Source organism: Anser brachyrhynchus, assembly GCF_964034855.1.
Source record: "Anser brachyrhynchus genome assembly, chromosome: 6".
Classification (NCBI taxonomy): domain Eukaryota; kingdom Metazoa; phylum Chordata; class Aves; order Anseriformes; family Anatidae; genus Anser; species Anser brachyrhynchus.
Genome location: NC_137700.1, coordinates 25,758,488 through 25,776,843, shown reverse-complemented (window position 1 = coordinate 25,776,843; position 18,356 = coordinate 25,758,488). Strand labels below are relative to the sequence as shown.

The 18,356-nt window shown below is 42.3% G+C and overlaps 1 protein-coding gene across 1 annotated transcript; it reads left to right on the top strand.

Moving 5' to 3' along the window:
- Nucleotides 1–440: 440 nt before the first annotated feature.
- On the top strand, nt 441–16,654 carry RBP3 (retinol binding protein 3; the record flags this gene model as incomplete). The annotated part of the gene is made up of 4 exons (XM_080596680.1): nt 441–3,488; nt 11,222–11,412; nt 14,333–14,475; nt 16,275–16,654. The coding sequence occupies 4 exons, from the start codon at nt 441–443 to the stop codon at nt 16,601–16,603; spliced, it is 3,711 nt and encodes a 1,236-aa protein (XP_080452806.1). The 3' UTR covers nt 16,604–16,654.
- Between the last annotated feature and the right edge of the window lie 1,702 nt (nt 16,655–18,356).

The following is an 18,356-nucleotide window of genomic DNA, read 5'->3' as shown; positions in this document are numbered from 1 at the left end:
AATGCTAAAAGACTGGATGACTGCTGTTCTAATTGTGGTTAAAATCAAAGTTTTGGATTTAAGCAATTCACTGTCAGGATAAGCCAGGTCCAGTTTATAACAGGCAATACATTATTTTTTGAAAACAATTAACTGCCAGAAAAATGTTCCTTGATGACTGAAGTTTGTTGCTGTTTCATAAGAGGTCTGTAAAGTAGCAAGAAGCTGAACTTCATCTATTGGTGCACTTTGGATGATGCACTCCGTTTTAATGAGATTAAAGGCTTAATGCAGATAAAAGATTTTTATCTGTTCAGTGCACCTGGATTCAACACAGGGATTTCAGTGTGATTCACAGAGGGTCAGTGGAGAGCTATGCTCATCCTGACAGATAAGAGCTTCTGACTTCTTTCCTAAATACAATTTGTTGTTTTTTTTTTTTTATTCCTTACAAATACAAAATGTTCAGGACACATTTTTTCCTGTTTTATTCTCTGATTATGTGCAGCATATCTGCTGAGGAAATTTTTCAACCAACTCTAGTGCTGGACATGGCTAAAGTCCTACTGGATAACTACTGCTATCCTGAAAACCTAGTGGGAATGCAAGAAGCCATTGAACAAGCCATCAAGAGTGGGGAGATCCTGGACATCTCAGATCCAAAACTGCTGGCCAGCGTCTTGACAGCTGGAGTGCAAGGTGCTCTGAATGACCCAAGACTGGTGATTTCCTATGAGCCATCACCACATGAAGCTCCCAAAAAAGAAACTGAGGCTTCCCCCACTCGTGAACAACTCCTGAGTCTTATTGAGCGTGTGATTGTGTATGACAAGCTGGAGGGCAATGTTGGCTACCTGAGGATTGATTATGTCATAGGACAGGACGTTGTGCAGAAAGTTGGAGCTTTTCTGGTGGACAAGGTGTGGAAGACGCTGATAAATACATCTGCCCTGGTGATAGATCTTCGTCACAGCACTGGAGGACAGATCTCTGGACTTCCCTTCATCATCTCATACTTGCATGAAGCAGACAAGATGCTGCATGTTGAGACCGTATACAATCGGCCCTCCAACACCACCACAGAGATATGGACATTGCCAAAAGTGTTGGGAGAGAGGTACAGCAAAGAAAAGGATGTCATTGTTTTGATCAGCCGCCACACCACAGGAGTGGCCGAAGATGTGGCGTACATCCTCAAGCACATGAACAGAGCTATCACTGTCGGGGAGAAGACAGCTGGGGGCTCACTGGATATCCAGAAGCTGCGTATTGGCCTCTCTAATTTTTATCTAATGGTTCCTGTGTCACGGTCTGTGAGCCCCTTGAGTGGGGGTGGGCAGAGCTGGGAGGTTAATGGGGTGATGCCATGTGTGGCTACTGAGGCAGAACAAGCCTTACAGAAATCCTTGGACATCCTGGCAGTGCGCAGAGCAGTGCCTGGCACCCTAACCCGCCTCATAGACATATTAAAGGACTATTACAGCTTAGTGGAGCGGGTGCCAGTGCTGCTGCGGCACCTCGCCACTTCTGATTTCTCTTCCGTGCAGTCAGCAGAGGACCTGGCCACCAAGCTCAACACTGAGATGCAGACCTTATCCGAGGACCCTCGCCTGTTGGTCCGAGTCATGATGCCAGGTGAAACTGCTGCCCCCCCTGCTGAGACGCCAATTGCAGTGGCAGCCAACTTGCCTGACAATGAGCAACTGCTGCATGCCTTGGTGGATACTGTCTTCAAGGTGTCCGTGTTGCCAGGCAATGTGGGCTACATGCGCTTCGATGAGTTTGCTGATGCCTCTGTGCTTGCTAAACTGGGACCTTACATCGTAAAAAAAGTGTGGGAGCCCCTCCAAAATACAGAGAACCTGATCATGGACCTACGCTACAACCCTGGGGGCCCTTCCTCCTCTGCTGTGTCTGTGCTACTCTCCTATTTCCAAGACCCTGCTGTAGGTCCTGTCCATCTCTTCACAACTTACGACAGGCGCACCAACCACACGCAGGAGCACAACAGCCAGGCAGAACTGCTGGCCCAGCCCTACGGAGCTCAGCGTGGCATCTACCTGCTCACCAGCCACCACACTGCTACAGCTGCTGAGGAGTTTGCTTACCTCATGCAGTCCCTGGGCCGCGCCACACTGATTGGGGAGATCACAGCAGGCAGCCTCTCACACACCTATATCTTCCCCCTGCTGCAGCCTGAGCAGGGAATAACCCGTGGCCTAACTATCACAGTACCAGTTATCACCTTCATTGACAACCATGGAGAAAGCTGGATGGGCGGAGGAGTTGTGCCTGATGCCATAGTGTTGGCTGAGGACGCGCTGGAGAAGGCTGAAGAGGTGCTAGCTTTTCACAGGAACATGGGGGTGCTTTTGGAAAATGCTGGGCAACTCCTAGAAGCTCACTATGCCATCCCAGAAGTGGCTGGGAAGGCCAGTGCCATGCTCAGCACCAAACGGGCCCAAGGAGGTTATCGATCAGCTGTAGACTTTGAGACATTGGCTTCCCAGCTTACCAGTGACTTGCAGGAGGCCTCAGGGGACCATCGGCTTCATGTTTTCCACAGCCATGTGGAACCAACACCAGAAGAACAGCTTCCCAACATGATTCCCAGCCCTGAGGAGCTCAGCTATATCATTGAGGCGCTCTTCAAAATCGAGGTATTGCCAGGCAACCTGGGCTACCTTCGCTTTGATATGATGGCTGAGGCAGAGACAGTGAAGGCCATTGGGCCTCAGCTGGTGCAGATGGTATGGAACAAGCTGGTTGACACGGATGCCATGATTATTGACATGAGGTACAACACGGGTGGCTACTCCACTGCTGTCCCAATACTTTGTTCCTACTTCTTTGAGCCTGAGCCTCGGCAACACCTCTACACTGTCTTCGATCGTAGTACCTCCCGCAGCACAGAAGTATGGACTCTCCCTCAGGTCACTGGCAAGAGATATGGCTCCCTCAAGGACGTCTACATCCTAACAAGCCATATGAGTGGCTCAGCAGCTGAAGCTTTTACTCGCTCTATGAAGGATCTACACCGGGCCACAGTTATTGGTGAGCCCACAGTAGGTGGTTCCCTCTCAGTGGGCATTTATCGTGTTGGTAATAGCTCCCTGTATGCCTCCATCCCCAGCCAAGTGGTGCTCAGCCCAGTGACTGGCAAAGTGTGGAGTGTGTCTGGAGTGGAGCCACACATCACCATCCAAGCCAGTGAAGCCATGGCTGTAGCCCAGCACATTGCCAACCTGCGTGCCCAGGTGCCACAGACACTGCAAACTGTAGGTAAGCTTGTGGCAGATAATTATGCCTTTGTGGACATTGGGGCTGTTATAGCATCCAATCTCACCAAGAATATCAACAAAGGAAATTACAAAAGGATTAATTCAGAAGAGGAGTTGGCCAGGAAGGTGACTGCCAACTTGCAAGCTCTTTCTGATGATGAGCACCTCAAAATACTCTACATCCCTGAACACACCAAGGACAGCATCCCAGGAATCATGCCAAAACAGGTACAGTTCTCCTGTAGCCAGCTATACTGATGCCAGTTAGAATGGGAGCACTGAGTCAGACATCTTACCTTGTTTCTAGCCCATATCATCAACCCATCAGGATTTACCTGTATGCATTAAAGAAGCCTGTGCCTCGGTGGGTTTTGGAGACTGAATTCTCTCTGATAATAAGGCAAGCCAGGGTAGTAGCTTGTGTTAGTAGATGGTAGTTCTGGATGCATACTTTCTGGGGACAACAGCCTTCAGGCTGTGGATCTCTTTCAGTGGCCATCTACCACAAGAAAAGATGCTGATGTAGGGCTTCCCTATTACAGTGAAAATATCTCATCTCTGTGATCACAGAAGAATACTACAGCTTTTCAAGCTGTAATAAATTAATGCAGAAACCCACTGGTTACAAACTGAGTTTGTAATCTGAGAAAAATGCGGTTGGTCCAGAGTAAATGCATAGACCTGCAAAACATACAGCCCCATACTTTGCAATGGATTTTTATATATAAGATTGCCATACCTGATTTCTAATTCTATTACACTAGAACAACAAGCAACTCCTTTTGTAGTGACAGTGGAAAGTTGTTCTGATTGTATCTCATGCTCAACATCAGACAGCTTCCCAGTGACCTAGAAATACTTTGGAAGAAGTATCTGGGTGGAAGTTAGGTGGCCCCAGGGAGAAATTGATTTTTAATAATCTACTTCTGCCTTTGCTGCATGGTTTGCATAACAGTCTGTGCTTTGTTCTGAGGCTGGCTATTTATACATTGGTCTGTCTTGGCAATCTTTCTTGTTCATTGTAGTGCTAGAAGGAGCTCCCAGAAGCACTTGTTAAAATTCCACATTCAAATTAAAAGGAGGGTTAGGATAACCTGATCCCTTTCTTGGATGGAGTTAGCTCCTTTCTGGCTACTGCTCCAGTGTGGCTATCAGAGACTTTTCCCAAGGGACTCATAAAATTACTTTTTGAAGAGAATGCATTTGCCTTTGCAATGAACCAGAGTATACCAAGTGTCAGGTAACTATTAAATGTTTCCTGGGGGAGGAAATTTGTGGGCTTCCACCCTCTGAAGTCTTTGGCATGCATGAATTAAGGTGGGCATGACCTTTGTGGTATTATCTCCAACACTAATGTCAAGGACAAAGTCTAAGTATTTCCAGGGGAGGACATTTTTTCAATTCAAGTTTGATAACCAAGAGATGCTGGCTTCATTCATGCCTCTAAGCAAAAATAAATAAATAAAATAAAATAAAATAAAATAAAATAAAATAAAATAAAATAAAATAAAATAAAATAAATAAAATAAAATAAAATAAAATAAAAGTTTTTTCTTTTTTAAATTCCATTCCTCTCCCCCTCCTATTAAATTTTTAGCAGCATATTAGCACTGATATGAATTTCTCTCCATCCTACAAAGTGGACCTATCCTGCAACTTAGTCACCATATTTGCTGAAGGCTGTTAATGGATATTGCTGTGTATTTTTACTTATTTAGACCTTACTTACTTTATTCAGACCTTGAAAGTTGAGAACAGAATGTACAGGACAAAAATCTTATTTTTTACACGGTATAAAATTCTGATCCTGATAGAGCTAATGATCTAACGAGCAAATGTCATTATGCTAATTAATGCCACTGTTTATCTCAACTGTTTGTCAAGAAAAATGATTAGAAAAGGTCACGATATACATCCACCAGAAAGAAATCACAGCAGTGTGGATGAAAATTAGGACAAAACTAAGAATTATTTAAGGAGGAATAATATATAAACAGCAGAGGAAAAGCATGGGTCTCTTATGGAACTAGAATAGCTACCAAGGAGGTATGCATCCCTTCACAATGCTTGAGGAAACTGGGAGGGAGTGAGACAAGAAAGTGGTGTTAAAATATTTCAAGGCAGAAGACAGTGAGCGAACTAAGACTTAACATATAGGTTTTTTTCCCTGTGACAGAGATAGAAGAAAATTCACCTATTCCACAGAGCTTTAGGCAGCAAAAGTACCTTTCGTTTGGTTTTTTTTTTTTTTCCTACAGTGTCCCTGTATCTTCTTGACTCACCTTACAGGATAATTGCTTCTGCCTTGTTTTTGCAGAGCCAAGAGGAATGTTTTCTGTGAATCATTTCAGAAATTCCCCCACACCAATACCCTAGAAAGCAAATGCCTTAAGATTTCAGTGAAGCTTAGATTATGGCACTAAATGCATTTATAAATTCATCTTTCTTTTTCTTTTTCTTTTTTCCTTTTCTTTTTCTCTTTCCTTTTTTTTTTTTTTTTTTGACAATCTCAAACAGGACATAGTGGCTATTTAATCTGTGTACTATGCTTATACTTTAACAATATAAGAGGTATTTTTTCTCTTGTGCTGCCAGCCTTCCAAACCAACCTTTCCCTTGACATTGGATTTTCTAGATAGTGACCTTGACAGTGAAGCAGATCCAACACAATTAAATGAAAGTGAAGATGAATAACTGCAGGAGGGATGGGATGGGACATAGTAGACAGACAATTGAAATGCACATAGACCTTTGCATCTGCTGTAGTAGAATAGCTGCTGAAGCATAATACTGGATAGTGAATATGTCTCCTCTGTGACAGCAGCAAGGTCGATACTAGCCGGAGCACTCTGCTGCATAAACGCCACTTTCCGAAGTCAGACTTCCCAGAGGCAAATGCTGCATATACTGTTTGTGAAACAGAAAATTGCCTTTTGCTTGTAAGGATGAATTCTGTAAACACGGTGATGAACACTTCTGTAATCCTGCTTCTTATTCCTCTGTTTGCCTCTCTCTTATCACACCTTCCTTTCCATGTACTCATGAATATCTGAGTATTGTAGATTACCTGTAGAGGAATTGCTGCCTGATTTTGGCAAATGTGTTATGTCAGCTTCAAGTGACAAGCCCCTCCCTGAGTGACTCTTGCAGCCCCTTGATGATGCCCAAATCTTTTTAATGTAGTCTTCACACCTAAGGGAATTTCTGTGCTAATGTTTTAGATATGCAGATGAAATTGATGAAGAAAGTCTCCCCACTGCACTGTAGATCCCTAGTAAAAGATAAAAAGGAATCTTTTATTAAAAAAAAAAAAAAAAAAAGGAATCTTTTATAAGGAGAAGCTGTTCCTTCATTTGAAGAATCATTTTTCATGGATAAATAATACCTATAGCAGAGATTCTGCTTTGCTGATGGAGGTAATAATTACAGACATTCCCCCGGAAATGAGTATGCTTGCTTATATGCCTCCATTAACAAGTAAAACAAAATACTCAGCCTCAGAGTGTCAAGATAGGTAAACAAATTGCTACATCTGTCACTAACAGGTAGAAGAAAATGTTGTGGGCCTTTCTGATGCTGATTTATAACATAACCACAGTAAAGTCAGTGGAACTATAGAAGTTTATATAAGCCAAAAAAAAGTCTCCTGTTTAACTCTCCTTGACTTTTCACCTTTTGCTTGCCTCTTATATTTGGTGCAGAGAAGAAAATGGCATTTTGTTAATCATTTTTGTTCTTTTTCTAGCACCTTTCATCTTTTGACCCTGATAATGAAGCTCAATACAGCTACATTTGCAGTTACAATAATCCCTCCAAAGAGACCTGTTTATGCTCATTTTTTGCCATTGCCATCAGTGTTACAGTAGATTTGCCCATTAGTTTTATGGATTTTCAATGCGCTTTAGATGAAAAATCAAAACTTATCCATGAATCATGTTTTACAATGTAATCTTCCGGGTTATTCCAGGCAAGAAAACAAGGCTTTACACTCTTGCTCACTGACTTGCAGTATGTTAGGAGCCGTATGTTGTCAGAGCAGGCTGACATGTCGCTGTGCAGCGCCATCTGCTGTGAGAGCTTCTCCCTCTGCCCTGCGCTCCTCAGTGTGGACTGAGAGCCTTAAATAACCTCATTTAATCCTTCCCAGAGCATTTCAGCTTTTGCTTATGGTAACCTCTCCATCCTGGCTGTCCGGGTGCAACAGAGGACAGAATAAGGATTCAAAGCTATGGTTCTGGAAAAACTGGATAAATTATCTGTGACAAGCAGGATGAGGAGCACGAGCAAGGTTTTTGCACAGATTCTAGAGTGGGAATAATTGACTGCACAACTCTGGGAGGAAAATGGCTTCTTTAGGAGGAGTCCTGTACAAAAGTATATGGGTCCTTCAGAGTTCACAATGTGAACACAAGTACACAGAGTCAAGTTGTCACAGTAAAAAACAATGATCATCAAAATGGGTTGGACAAGCAGGAATATAATCAGTGAAATGCATGAAGTCTTCTGCTACATTCAGCTCTAAAGAAGCCTCAGCTGGGGCGCACTGTGCCCAATCTTGGGCAATGCTTTTTTGGAAAGTCGTGTCTCTGGTGGGGAAGGCCCAGGGAAGAGGAAAAGGAATAAAGAGAAGAGTTGAGTAAGAGTTATCTTGAAAAAGCTTAAAGGATTTGAGTTGTTTATTCAGGAGAAAAGAAAACTGAGAGGATATATGAAAACAGTTTTCAGATACATAAGAGGCTGTTTCAAATATGAAGAGAATAATCTGTTTCCTTACCCATGTTGAATAGGCCAAGAAGTAATGCACTTAAACTGTAGAAAGTAGCAAACTTAGACTGTTTACACAAGATGTTAGGAACGTCTTTATAATAGTGAGGCTAGTGACGTGCTAGACTGGATTGCCTGGAGAAGAACATGTAATCTCAATCACTGGTTGTTTTTAAGAGCAACTGAGAGGCAGCTGTCAGGGATATTGCTGGTCCTGCTCAGCACTTTTGCTAGGGAACCTACTAAAATGGATGGTACCATTTCAGCCTGTGGGGGTGAACAAAGATACCCATTGCTATTCTGAGAAAGAAAGGAGCAACACCCCCCTACTTCCCCAAAATCTCGTGGTTCTTAAACCAGCCTCCGGATTTGCAATGGCCCAGGTGTGTTGGCTGATGGTATTCTAACCCGGAGGCTGACAGCACTAGCAACCTTAACAGAGAAGAGTTACACTAAGGTGGTCAGTATATAATTAGCTATGAAAATACAGTTTCCATCAAAATAAACAAAACAATTTAGGGGAGAGGTGAAAGGGGAGAAAAGAGGGAAAAGAGGTGCGTCTGGAAAAGTAGTTTCCCCTTGGCTGGGGTATGTGTCTGTAGCAGAGCCAGTGATAAAACTCCATGCACGAGTCGCAGGGCAGCAATCTAAGTCCTATTCTGTGTCCCACTACTTGTTACAGTTAGGCCACACACATGTGGAAGGCAATTGCAGAACAGAGCTGGAGACTCTATATAGTTAACCAAAAGAAATTCTTCTTGGCTTAAGTGGTGTTAGCTTGGAGGTCCTTTAGTCTAGCCACATTGCTTATAGTGTTCTTACTAAGGCACCTGAGGGTTTATATTTAACCATCAAGTCATTTGTATGTAAACACTGCCTAACTGACCAGCAGGATCTTAGTCTCAGCTGCATCCTGTCCCAGCTTGTTCTTGACCTGCAAGCAGAGCCTTGCCTTCCAAAGGGGAGTACTCGGTTGGTCTCTGAAGCTAGGCTCACCTCCGTAAGTACCAGCAGCACGTGGCCCATCAGCCAGTGTCATGAACCTGGGGTTTTCCAGGACCATTACTCTCTACTGTCAGTCCCAGCCTCCTCCCCTCTTTTACTGAAAATGGTTTTTGTTGTTGTGGTGGTGGTGGTTGTTTTTGTTGTTTTGTGTTTTTTATTTATTAAGGAAATTGCTTTGTGAGTGCTTCTTGTCTGACTTTCGGTCAGAGCCTTTGGAATAGATGTATTTTCATACTTTCTCCTTTTATTCTCTCTCTTTTTTTTTTTGAGATCATTGCATATTCATTTTAGCCCAAAAGATGTGAAGCTCTAAGGGAAACCTACTCACCTTGAAATCTGTAATAAATTTGTGAGAGTTAGCAACGCAAAATGTGATACAGCACAGTAAAAAAAAAAAAAAAAAAAAAAGTAGAAAAAAAAATATTACCAGGCATAGACCGAGAGGTTATTCCTAATCAACATGCTTCTGGGTGTGCATCTAGCAATTATTGTATGAGAAAGAGGAAAGAAATGCGCGTGTTTAATTAAAATATCATTGGTAAGTGGCTGAAAGTACCACATCAGTTTTATTTGTATGTTACAAATGAGTGATGAGTTTTTCTCCTGGGGGGACCAGTACCTCTGAACTAGAAATAAGCTCTGTCAGAACAACACAATGCATGCTGGATGTATTCTTCAAAACTGCGATTTGTTAATCAAAGTACAGTGGGCAGATCAAGTAGCATTGCTGTCACTGGGAAGTGGATTGGAAATGACAAACTCAGCAGCTTGGACTGATATGTTTACAGTCCAGATACAGTGGTTATTTTCACAAGGTACAGTGAGAAAGAAAGTACAGGAAAGGGCTCAGTCAAGTTTGCTCTCACAGCTAGATCAACAACTACTGGCCAACAGAGCTTTTGGATTAATTCTTGAAATTTTGGCATACAGAAGGCACTGAATGATGAAGAAGCCCAGGGCAGCCAGAAGTGTGATATGGTAGCTAACATTCCCTCAGGTAATGTGCTTGAGCTATGTCAAGTATAGTTGCATTCACACAGCTTGGAAACCCTCTGCCTGCAGCAGCAGAGGTGCTTTTGGCAGGAGCACAGACCCCAGGCCAGGGCACTGCACAAAGGGCAGGAAGTTGCCTGACTTCCTTCAGTTGCAGAAGACACAGATGTCTCCCAAGTTCTGGGTCATACTGTGGATTGGGAGAGCACGTTTTAGCACATGACACTGCTGATTCTTTGTTCTTTTCACTATTAAACCGTGGATTGTCTGGGGCTGAGATATGGCAGAGGGAAATTGATTAAAAAGCAAGTATAAAATCAGTTTCACAGCAACCCTGTGGAGAAAAGCCCACATTGCGGAAGGTCACCCTTCTAGGTCACCCTTATATCTGAAAGCCTTATCTCCTTAAGCTGGAAGGTCTTCCATTTTCAGACACATGCATGCAAAACATAAGTTTGGCAAAGGGAGCAGATTCTGTGTCCAAAGCATATAGGGGTTATTAGGACAACTTTATTATTTGGCTACACATTGCTATGAAAAAAATGTCTGCTAACATCCAGATAAACAAAATGAAATTAATCACAGCTTAACACATGAAATTCCAGGCACATAGCCACCATATAAGAGATTTAACACGTCTACTTCATGAGTATCCCAGCACATACCCAACACAGGAGATTCCTCCTTGTCACAGGGACTGGCTCATTAATGGGCTGAGACCAGCCTCACCTGCAGCCAGCAGCTGTTTGTCAGCTAAGCCCAGTCAATGAGACCATAAAAGCCTCAAGTGCCTCCTTTAGAAAGGAAGTAAGCAGTTTTGGGTGGCAGATCTGGAATAATGACTTGTGCTACAGGCCTGGGCTTGTTCTTGTAGCCTTCTCAGTCTCTCTGGCACAAGGATTTCCCTTGTATTTTTGATAAATAAGCTAAGCCTTGACAAATGGGGGCCTGATCTGGATTCTGAGCATGCTATTAAAGCATCCAATACTGGGCAAACAGTACTGGTCGGCAGCCCATGTTAACCTAAGTTTAATATGTAGAAGTCTTAATATCATTACATTATTGTACTTCAGACTTGGCCATATTTCTCACATATGTCCCACCTGAACTAAACTTGACCCACATAATTCCTTTTAAAACTTGTGCCAAGCTGTCGGTGCCAGCAAATGATTTGTTCTGTTTTTTCCAAACTCTTTCAGATCCCTTCCCCAGAAGTATTTGAAGATCTGATTAAATTTTCATTCCACACAAATGTATTTGAAAACAACATCGGCTATCTGAGATTTGATATGTTTGGAGACTGCGAACTTCTAACCCAGGTGTCCGACCTACTGGTAGAGCATGTTTGGAAGAAAATTGTTCATACAGATGCATTAATCATAGACATGAGGTAAACCTTTGAATGGCAAATAACCAAACCTCTTTCAAAACAGCATTTTATTTGTAACAGTGAATTATCTTTACATGGCTTGCTATCCTGTTTACAGCCTAACATTGCTGGGATTAAATGAGAAAAGGAAAACAGCCAAGGAAAACAATAACAGTCGGGAAATATATCTCAAGAGAAATTGTACCATCACTTGACATGTTTAAAACTAAATAAGCAAATTTAGGGTTTACGCTGCAGGACGCAATCCTGGACGTCACATCTGTTTTCTTTTTCTGATTTCTTTCTAATCTGACTCTGCATGTGTCTTGTATTAATTATATATGTTTGTTTTAATTAAATCCTTCACTGCTGGCAGTGGTCAAGTGATTGAATGGTCCAAAAAACAGACCATGCATAAGTCTGTGTTACAGCATCTAGTCTGCCATATCCTCAGTGCCAAATTATGCTGGGCAATCAGCCCTGTACAGAATGGTCCTTGTGCAGAGCACGAAGGTGGCTTAAAGGCACTATTTCCTCAAGATACTGTGGCACTCCTGCTGCAGCAAGCTACAGCACCATATGCCTGCTCTTAACACCGCCATCTTCCAATAGACTTGAGATGGCACCAGCACTTTCCTCTTTCTTGCCCTAGTTTTCTCTCAAGTCAGAACTCAAACCAGGGCCGGGGTAACAAAGCAGCAAAGGTAACATCATGCCCTAGGTACCAAATGGTGTCATTATAGTCCTTTCCTTGCTTCTTTTTCTTTCTTTAATCTTTTTCTTATTTCTAGCCCTTTGAGAAAGCAGAGTTGAGAGCACTTAAAAGACTCAGTCTCTGAAGTCATGTAAAAAGAAACATAAGCATTTTATGTTTTCAAATTCTCCCTAAACCAATCCAATGATTTTAAGGGGAGGCTGATAACTTCCATTTTGCATGGACTAACCATAATGCATAATGTCTCTCACCTTACAAGTTCCCTTCCCTGGCCAATCACAAACTTCTTATTTTTAAATATCACAGCTTAGAGAAGAGAGACATTGGTAAACTGAACAGCTTCCCTAATGTCACACAAGAAGTCTGTAGTGAATAAAGAACTTGCCTCCAAGAGTTAAGCTAAAATTCTAACAATTGCTCCGTTGTTATTACTGAATAAAGTTTCTGCAGTTTCCCTGCCCTAGAGAGTCCCAGGAAGAGCTCTCCAGCATTGCTCTATTTCTATTGTCTTGTCAGAATGTTTCTTGTCTTTGTCATCCGCCCTGTCTCTTTCTCTTGACAAGAAGTTTGATAATCAGAGAAGCCTCTAAATTGATGTTCACAAAGGAGGGAGATATTTGATGTTTGCTTTTCCCTCAAAATCTTGTAGACTTCTTCAGCTCAATCTGTGTGAGACACGCACTGTAGGGCAGGCAGCTGCTCTGCCATCTTGCTGCCTGGCTTCACTCCTGCTGCATACTTCTGTCTCTCTGCTGCCCAGCCAGCTGTCTGAGATTGGCACTGCAACATAACTGAGGCTAGATGGGGACCCAGGAATGTACCTTAAAGACCTCCTTCCTTTCTTCCAAGTGCATGAGGAGATATTGTGTTCTAGGCTACATTTTTCTAGACAAATAAATCCTCTTGGAGGTGGGTGACTGCAGCAAGAACACAACGAATTTCAGTGCTCATCCACCTTGCCCTGTCTGATGCCACCAACAGAGGTGGAAGGTCTCGGCTTTTTTGGCAATAACTCAGCAGATCACTGCCTCTTAACCTTGTGCAGAGACAGCTGCTTTGTCCTCAGCCAACCAGCTAGCTAGCTGGCTGCTTGCCACTGTCTTCAGCTGGGATGGCAGCTGCAGGAACTGGGCTCTGCTGGCTCCAGCTGCCTCCTGGGCCGTGCAGCAGCAGCACCTCATGGCAGCACAGCGCTCCCCGGGACACACTAAAGAGGCTCATTGCAGCTCTGGGCAGTCACAGTGTGAGTCCAGCACACAGCTCCCAGATGCTGCAGAAAAATGGGGGATCCTCACTGTTTGGGACAGAGATCTCCTGGGTTGTCTAATCCTTTCTTAGAGATGAAAAGAACTTAATTATGGACTGGACTGGACAAAACACCCTTTTCTAGTAGGTCTGTGCCGGAATGTCTGTGCCAGGCACTCCTAACATCAACCACAGGAGATCACTGCATGCTATCTCCCAATAGTCAACAAAGTGCAAATACTTCAGTGTCATATGTGCTCTATTATCAGAGAGAAGTGACAGACAAAAAATAATTTGGTACTCCACTGTGTGTATACATAGCAGGGGTTCTCCATTGACATTTAGGCACTTCTGTGACTTCAATCTTCAGACACGGATATGAAATAAAATTACAACCAAAGTTTTCAAACATGATGGCCCTAAATGAAGCAGCTAAAAAAAGTCTTTAGGCACAAAAACAAATGCCTCCTCTTATAAGGTGCCAAATTCCAGTTGTTCTTACTGTGTGCAGCAGGAAATAAGAACCCATGTCAGCTCTACAGATGGATGTTGCTTAAACTGGGGTCTACCTTTAAATATCACTAATGACATAGGAAGTACGAGTACATATGTAACCCTAATATTCAAATATATAACAATATTCAAATCAGAAGAAGAAAAAGAATCTGATGTTTCTCTACAAATAAAAGCCTTTGTGTACTTTCTGATTTTTTTTCAGGTTGAATCAAGAGAAAAACATTCCATTCAGAGTTCTGTTTGCTTTTGTAGCCAACTGTGGGCAATAACAGTCCCAGCCTGTTAGATGGGATTTTGTTTCTCTGATAGATGTGCCAATGTTGATAGGGGAGAATGAATGTAAATGCATCAAAATGTAGCTTTAAGCTCTTTCAGCGGTGATGTTAAAAAAAACATTTGGAAGGAAGATTTGTCATCTGCCACAAATTTTTACTTGTTTTATTAATATCTTAAATTTCTGAAAAGGTACAATATTGGAGGCTACACCACTTCAATACCAATCCTATGCTCATACTTCTTTGATGAAGGACAACAAATTCTCCTGGACAAAGTTTACGACAGACCCAGTGACTCAGTAAAGGAAATATGGACCCAGCCCCAGCTCAAAGGTAAAACGACAATTTCTTTTGAGAATAGTTTTTCATTTCAGAGGTTCCTCTTTGTGTATTTTAAAGTGAACCATTAGACGCCATAACTCATTTGGTGAAAGCGCCTGCCGCAATTAGCTCAAGCTGTGCAGAGAATGTGAAAACAAAAATGTGCACCTCAGCCCTGTCCTTAATGCCATTTATAAATAACTCCTAGGAATGGGGTAGACTGGGCACATAGATTTGTAAACTGGTTCCCAGAAGTTTAGCTGAATACAGTACACAGCAATTATGACTGCTTATAGAAGTTGCTAAGATTAGAAATAAATCCCATGCTGCTTAAAACTCTAGTAACACCTCTTCCAAAACTCACTTATAGTTTTACATGTAGCACTTCACTTCCTACCTGTGCGATCCATCAGATGCTATTTCAATAAATGAAAACACCCTCAATAGCCCAGTTTGTCCAGAGGATGCAAAAGCAAAGAGAAGCACTAAATTCTGCACATCTGAGTGAGTTTGGAGCACTTGGCAGTGTATCGCTCCCTACCCTGCTGTCCGTGGAAGTTGAAGAGGTGCTGCAAATACGCAGAAACAAAGCTCTTTGGTGCTCATAAAGTGCAGGAGTACTAAACAGCCTTAAACAATGGTTTTAATTCTTCTCCCCTTAAAAGCTACTGAAAGAGGTGCCACCATGGTGTCTGCAGTTATTGGCTTGGAGCATGCTGAAATGGTTAAACTCAGTGGCAGGCTTGCAGGGTCCATCTATTTTCCCAGGCAGTTAGAGGTGGGCTGTGCTAAGGGGGTATGATTACTATGGACACATTCCAGTTCCCATCAAAGAGAACAGGCAGACTCATATTAACTTCAAAGGAGTTGGATCTGGTCCTGTATTATATATATCTACTGTGAAAAGGGTCTTCTAATGGATATTACATCTACAGTGAAATGAGAAGACCAAAGATGGTGTGAAAATTAATTACCATGCTATTGGCCCCTCTCTTATGATTTAGTATGAGAATTAGATGTCATCCTGCAACTTACTTAAAGAATGGCATTTTTAAAGGAGTTTAGAGTATCTTTCAAGTTATCAGGTCCCAGTTATGACACACTGGCTTCATTTTCAAGGGAACTAAGCCCTCGAAAAGTATCCAGTGTGTTCAGATACACTGAAAATAAGGTGCAAGAAAACTCCTGCTCCTGTCAGCTGGTTTATGTAAGAGAATGAGATAACTTGGATGGCATCCCAAAAATATGAGGGTATTTGTTGAAGGGCTTGGGACAAAGGCCATGCAACATCTTCCATTTATAGACTACAAAAAGCCTGTGGGAAACCACTACAATTATAATTTCATAGTATGCCGCCTGCATAGTCTGCAGGCCAAGCACTATGACAGCCATGTTCCTAGAGCAGGGATGAGAATGAAACTGAAGGTGCTGCTGGCTGAGCTTTGAGTAACCCTGCTGGAGCAATGGAAGAGGTTGCTTTCCTCGCCTGCCTATCCTACTGCTCCAGGAGCTGCTGTAGAAATAAAAGCCACAGAGATCCAGCAGTAGTAACCATCAGCTGTTGGAACTCATATCCAGAAACTGATGGCTCAAGAGTACTGCATAGGGTGACAGTCTTTTTTACAGTACAAAGGCTGGGCTAGGGAGAAAAAAAAAAGAAGTCCTCTAATAACATCATAGTTGCAAAATATATTTTAAAATTTGTTTGGTTTTTAATAGCAAGTAAGGAAAGAATTGTATCTTGGCTCAGTTATGCAAACGAATCTCTGAAAATGGAAGCATTTTGTGATGTTTTTTGTCCTTTCTGGCAGGGGAGAGGTACGGGTCTCAGAAAGGTCTGATAATCCTCACCAGTGCTGTGACATCTGGAGCTGCTGAGGAGTTTGTATCCATAATGAAGAGGCTGGGCAGAGCTCTCATCATTGGGGAACAGACGAGTGGTGGCTCCCATTCCCCACAGACATACCAAGTAGATGATACCAACTTCTACATCATCATCCCCACCTCCAGATCAGTCATCTCTGCAGAGAGCACTTCTTGGGAAGGGAAAGGGGTGCCTCCTCACATGGAAACACCAGCTGTAACAGCACTCATCAAAGCAAAGGAGATGCTCAGTGCTCACCTGCACAGCTCTAGATAGCCCAGCAGGGGCACGTGCTCCTAGAAAAAAGGTAGGCTCTAATTTTCAAAGAAGCCTGAGGGACTTACACTCTCAGGAGCTGAACCAATAACGGTTTGGGGAGCCCCGAAGAGCATTTAGCCATAATTTAGGTAACTAATGCAAAAACAAGATCCCCAAAATCTCACTCTGTGTGTGTGTGCATTTCCATGTGAGGGAATGTGCAGGGTACGGGTGTTTTTCTATGCGTTATCTGTCTGGCTTAATAAATGATGGGTTGTTTACTGCACAAGAGCTCAGTTCCAACAGGAGAAATTATTTTAAGGCCCTTCTGCTACACAGAATAATTCCCAAGCCTCAGGAATGGCACTGTTCTGGGTAGCAGAAGTGGATTTGAGTTCTTAACAGAGAAGGGAGGCTTCACACCAAAGTCTCATTTTTTGTGTGTTAATTTTCTAGTAACTAAGTGTCTTGGAGAAGAAAGCCACCTCCCCAGACAAAAAGGAGTAGGAACTTGCGTTCAATCTCTATAGTCAGTGGTTCCCTGTACATAGCTCTAAGTGACTCCCTTTTCAACATGTTGCATTTTCACCCCATTCTGAGGAATCCAACTCTTTCTCAGCATGGTTGAGATACTTGGATAATTCAGTGGGGTTTCTGGATTTCTCTCCTGGCTTGAAATGTAAATGTTAGTTGTTGCACTGTCTGTCTTAGATTTAGCTCCAGATCACAGAGATTTCCTCTGGTTCCTTAGAAAATCCCAGCTCAGTATTGAAGGCATGTGGGCCACCTCAAAGCATTCATGCAAAGATAGAAAATGCACATCTGCTCCTTTGGAAAATGTGCACATTCCCATTTACACATCTTAAAGCAGAATTAACAGTAGTTGTGAGGGTCTGTTTTCCAAATTGCAAGAGGTAAGTGTCTTCTCCATTTCATCATTAGAAGTACCAAAAATAATCTTTCCCAGTTTGTCAGGGTTGCCTAGATTCCTGGTGCACGTCTGTTTCTCCCCTGGTATCTGGCAGAGGGATGGGAAATGAGGCAGGAAAAGGCAGTACATTGACTAACCCAGTGCTCAGATCAACACTCAGGAAAAAGAATCATGTTTTTACTTAAGGCTAAGAACAGATGGTTGTGTGCCCTACTCCATAGACCAGAGGAAAGCAAAGAAATATCCTTTGCAGCATGATAACAAGCTAGTTATTAACTGATAGTGTATTTCAGGGCAAATAACAGAGTTGATAATGTGAACTAACAGTTCATATTATTCACACGAACCTAATCAATGCCCTACATTCCTTGTCATCCTTACAATTCTTATCTAACCATATGTCTTTGTAATGATTTAGAAATACATATAATTCTAATCTAGATATCAACATTCTTTGTCTCAGCAAAATACCAGCTGTAAGGCATTAAACTTAGGAAAATGGTCCCCCCGAATTTTGTCAGTTATAGACTGTAGTAGTTACACTTTGCTGTTTGCTTGCTCATTTGTAAGTAACTGACATTTTTTATAAATCATGTTTAAACATCTAGCTGCAGAGAATCTCTTTCAGTATTTACAGGAAATAATATTAACAACAAAGCAGACTTTCCATCTTTTTTACTACTTGTTTATCTTTCCAGTTACCTTTGGTGTGATCACTAACCTGGGCTCTTTTGAGTCATTTTCGTATTCTGATTTTTATGCAATAGCCAGTTGTTGAATTTCTCAGTTTTGCAGAACCATTTAAATGGATTAAAACTCATACAGTATATTGTGTAAAGT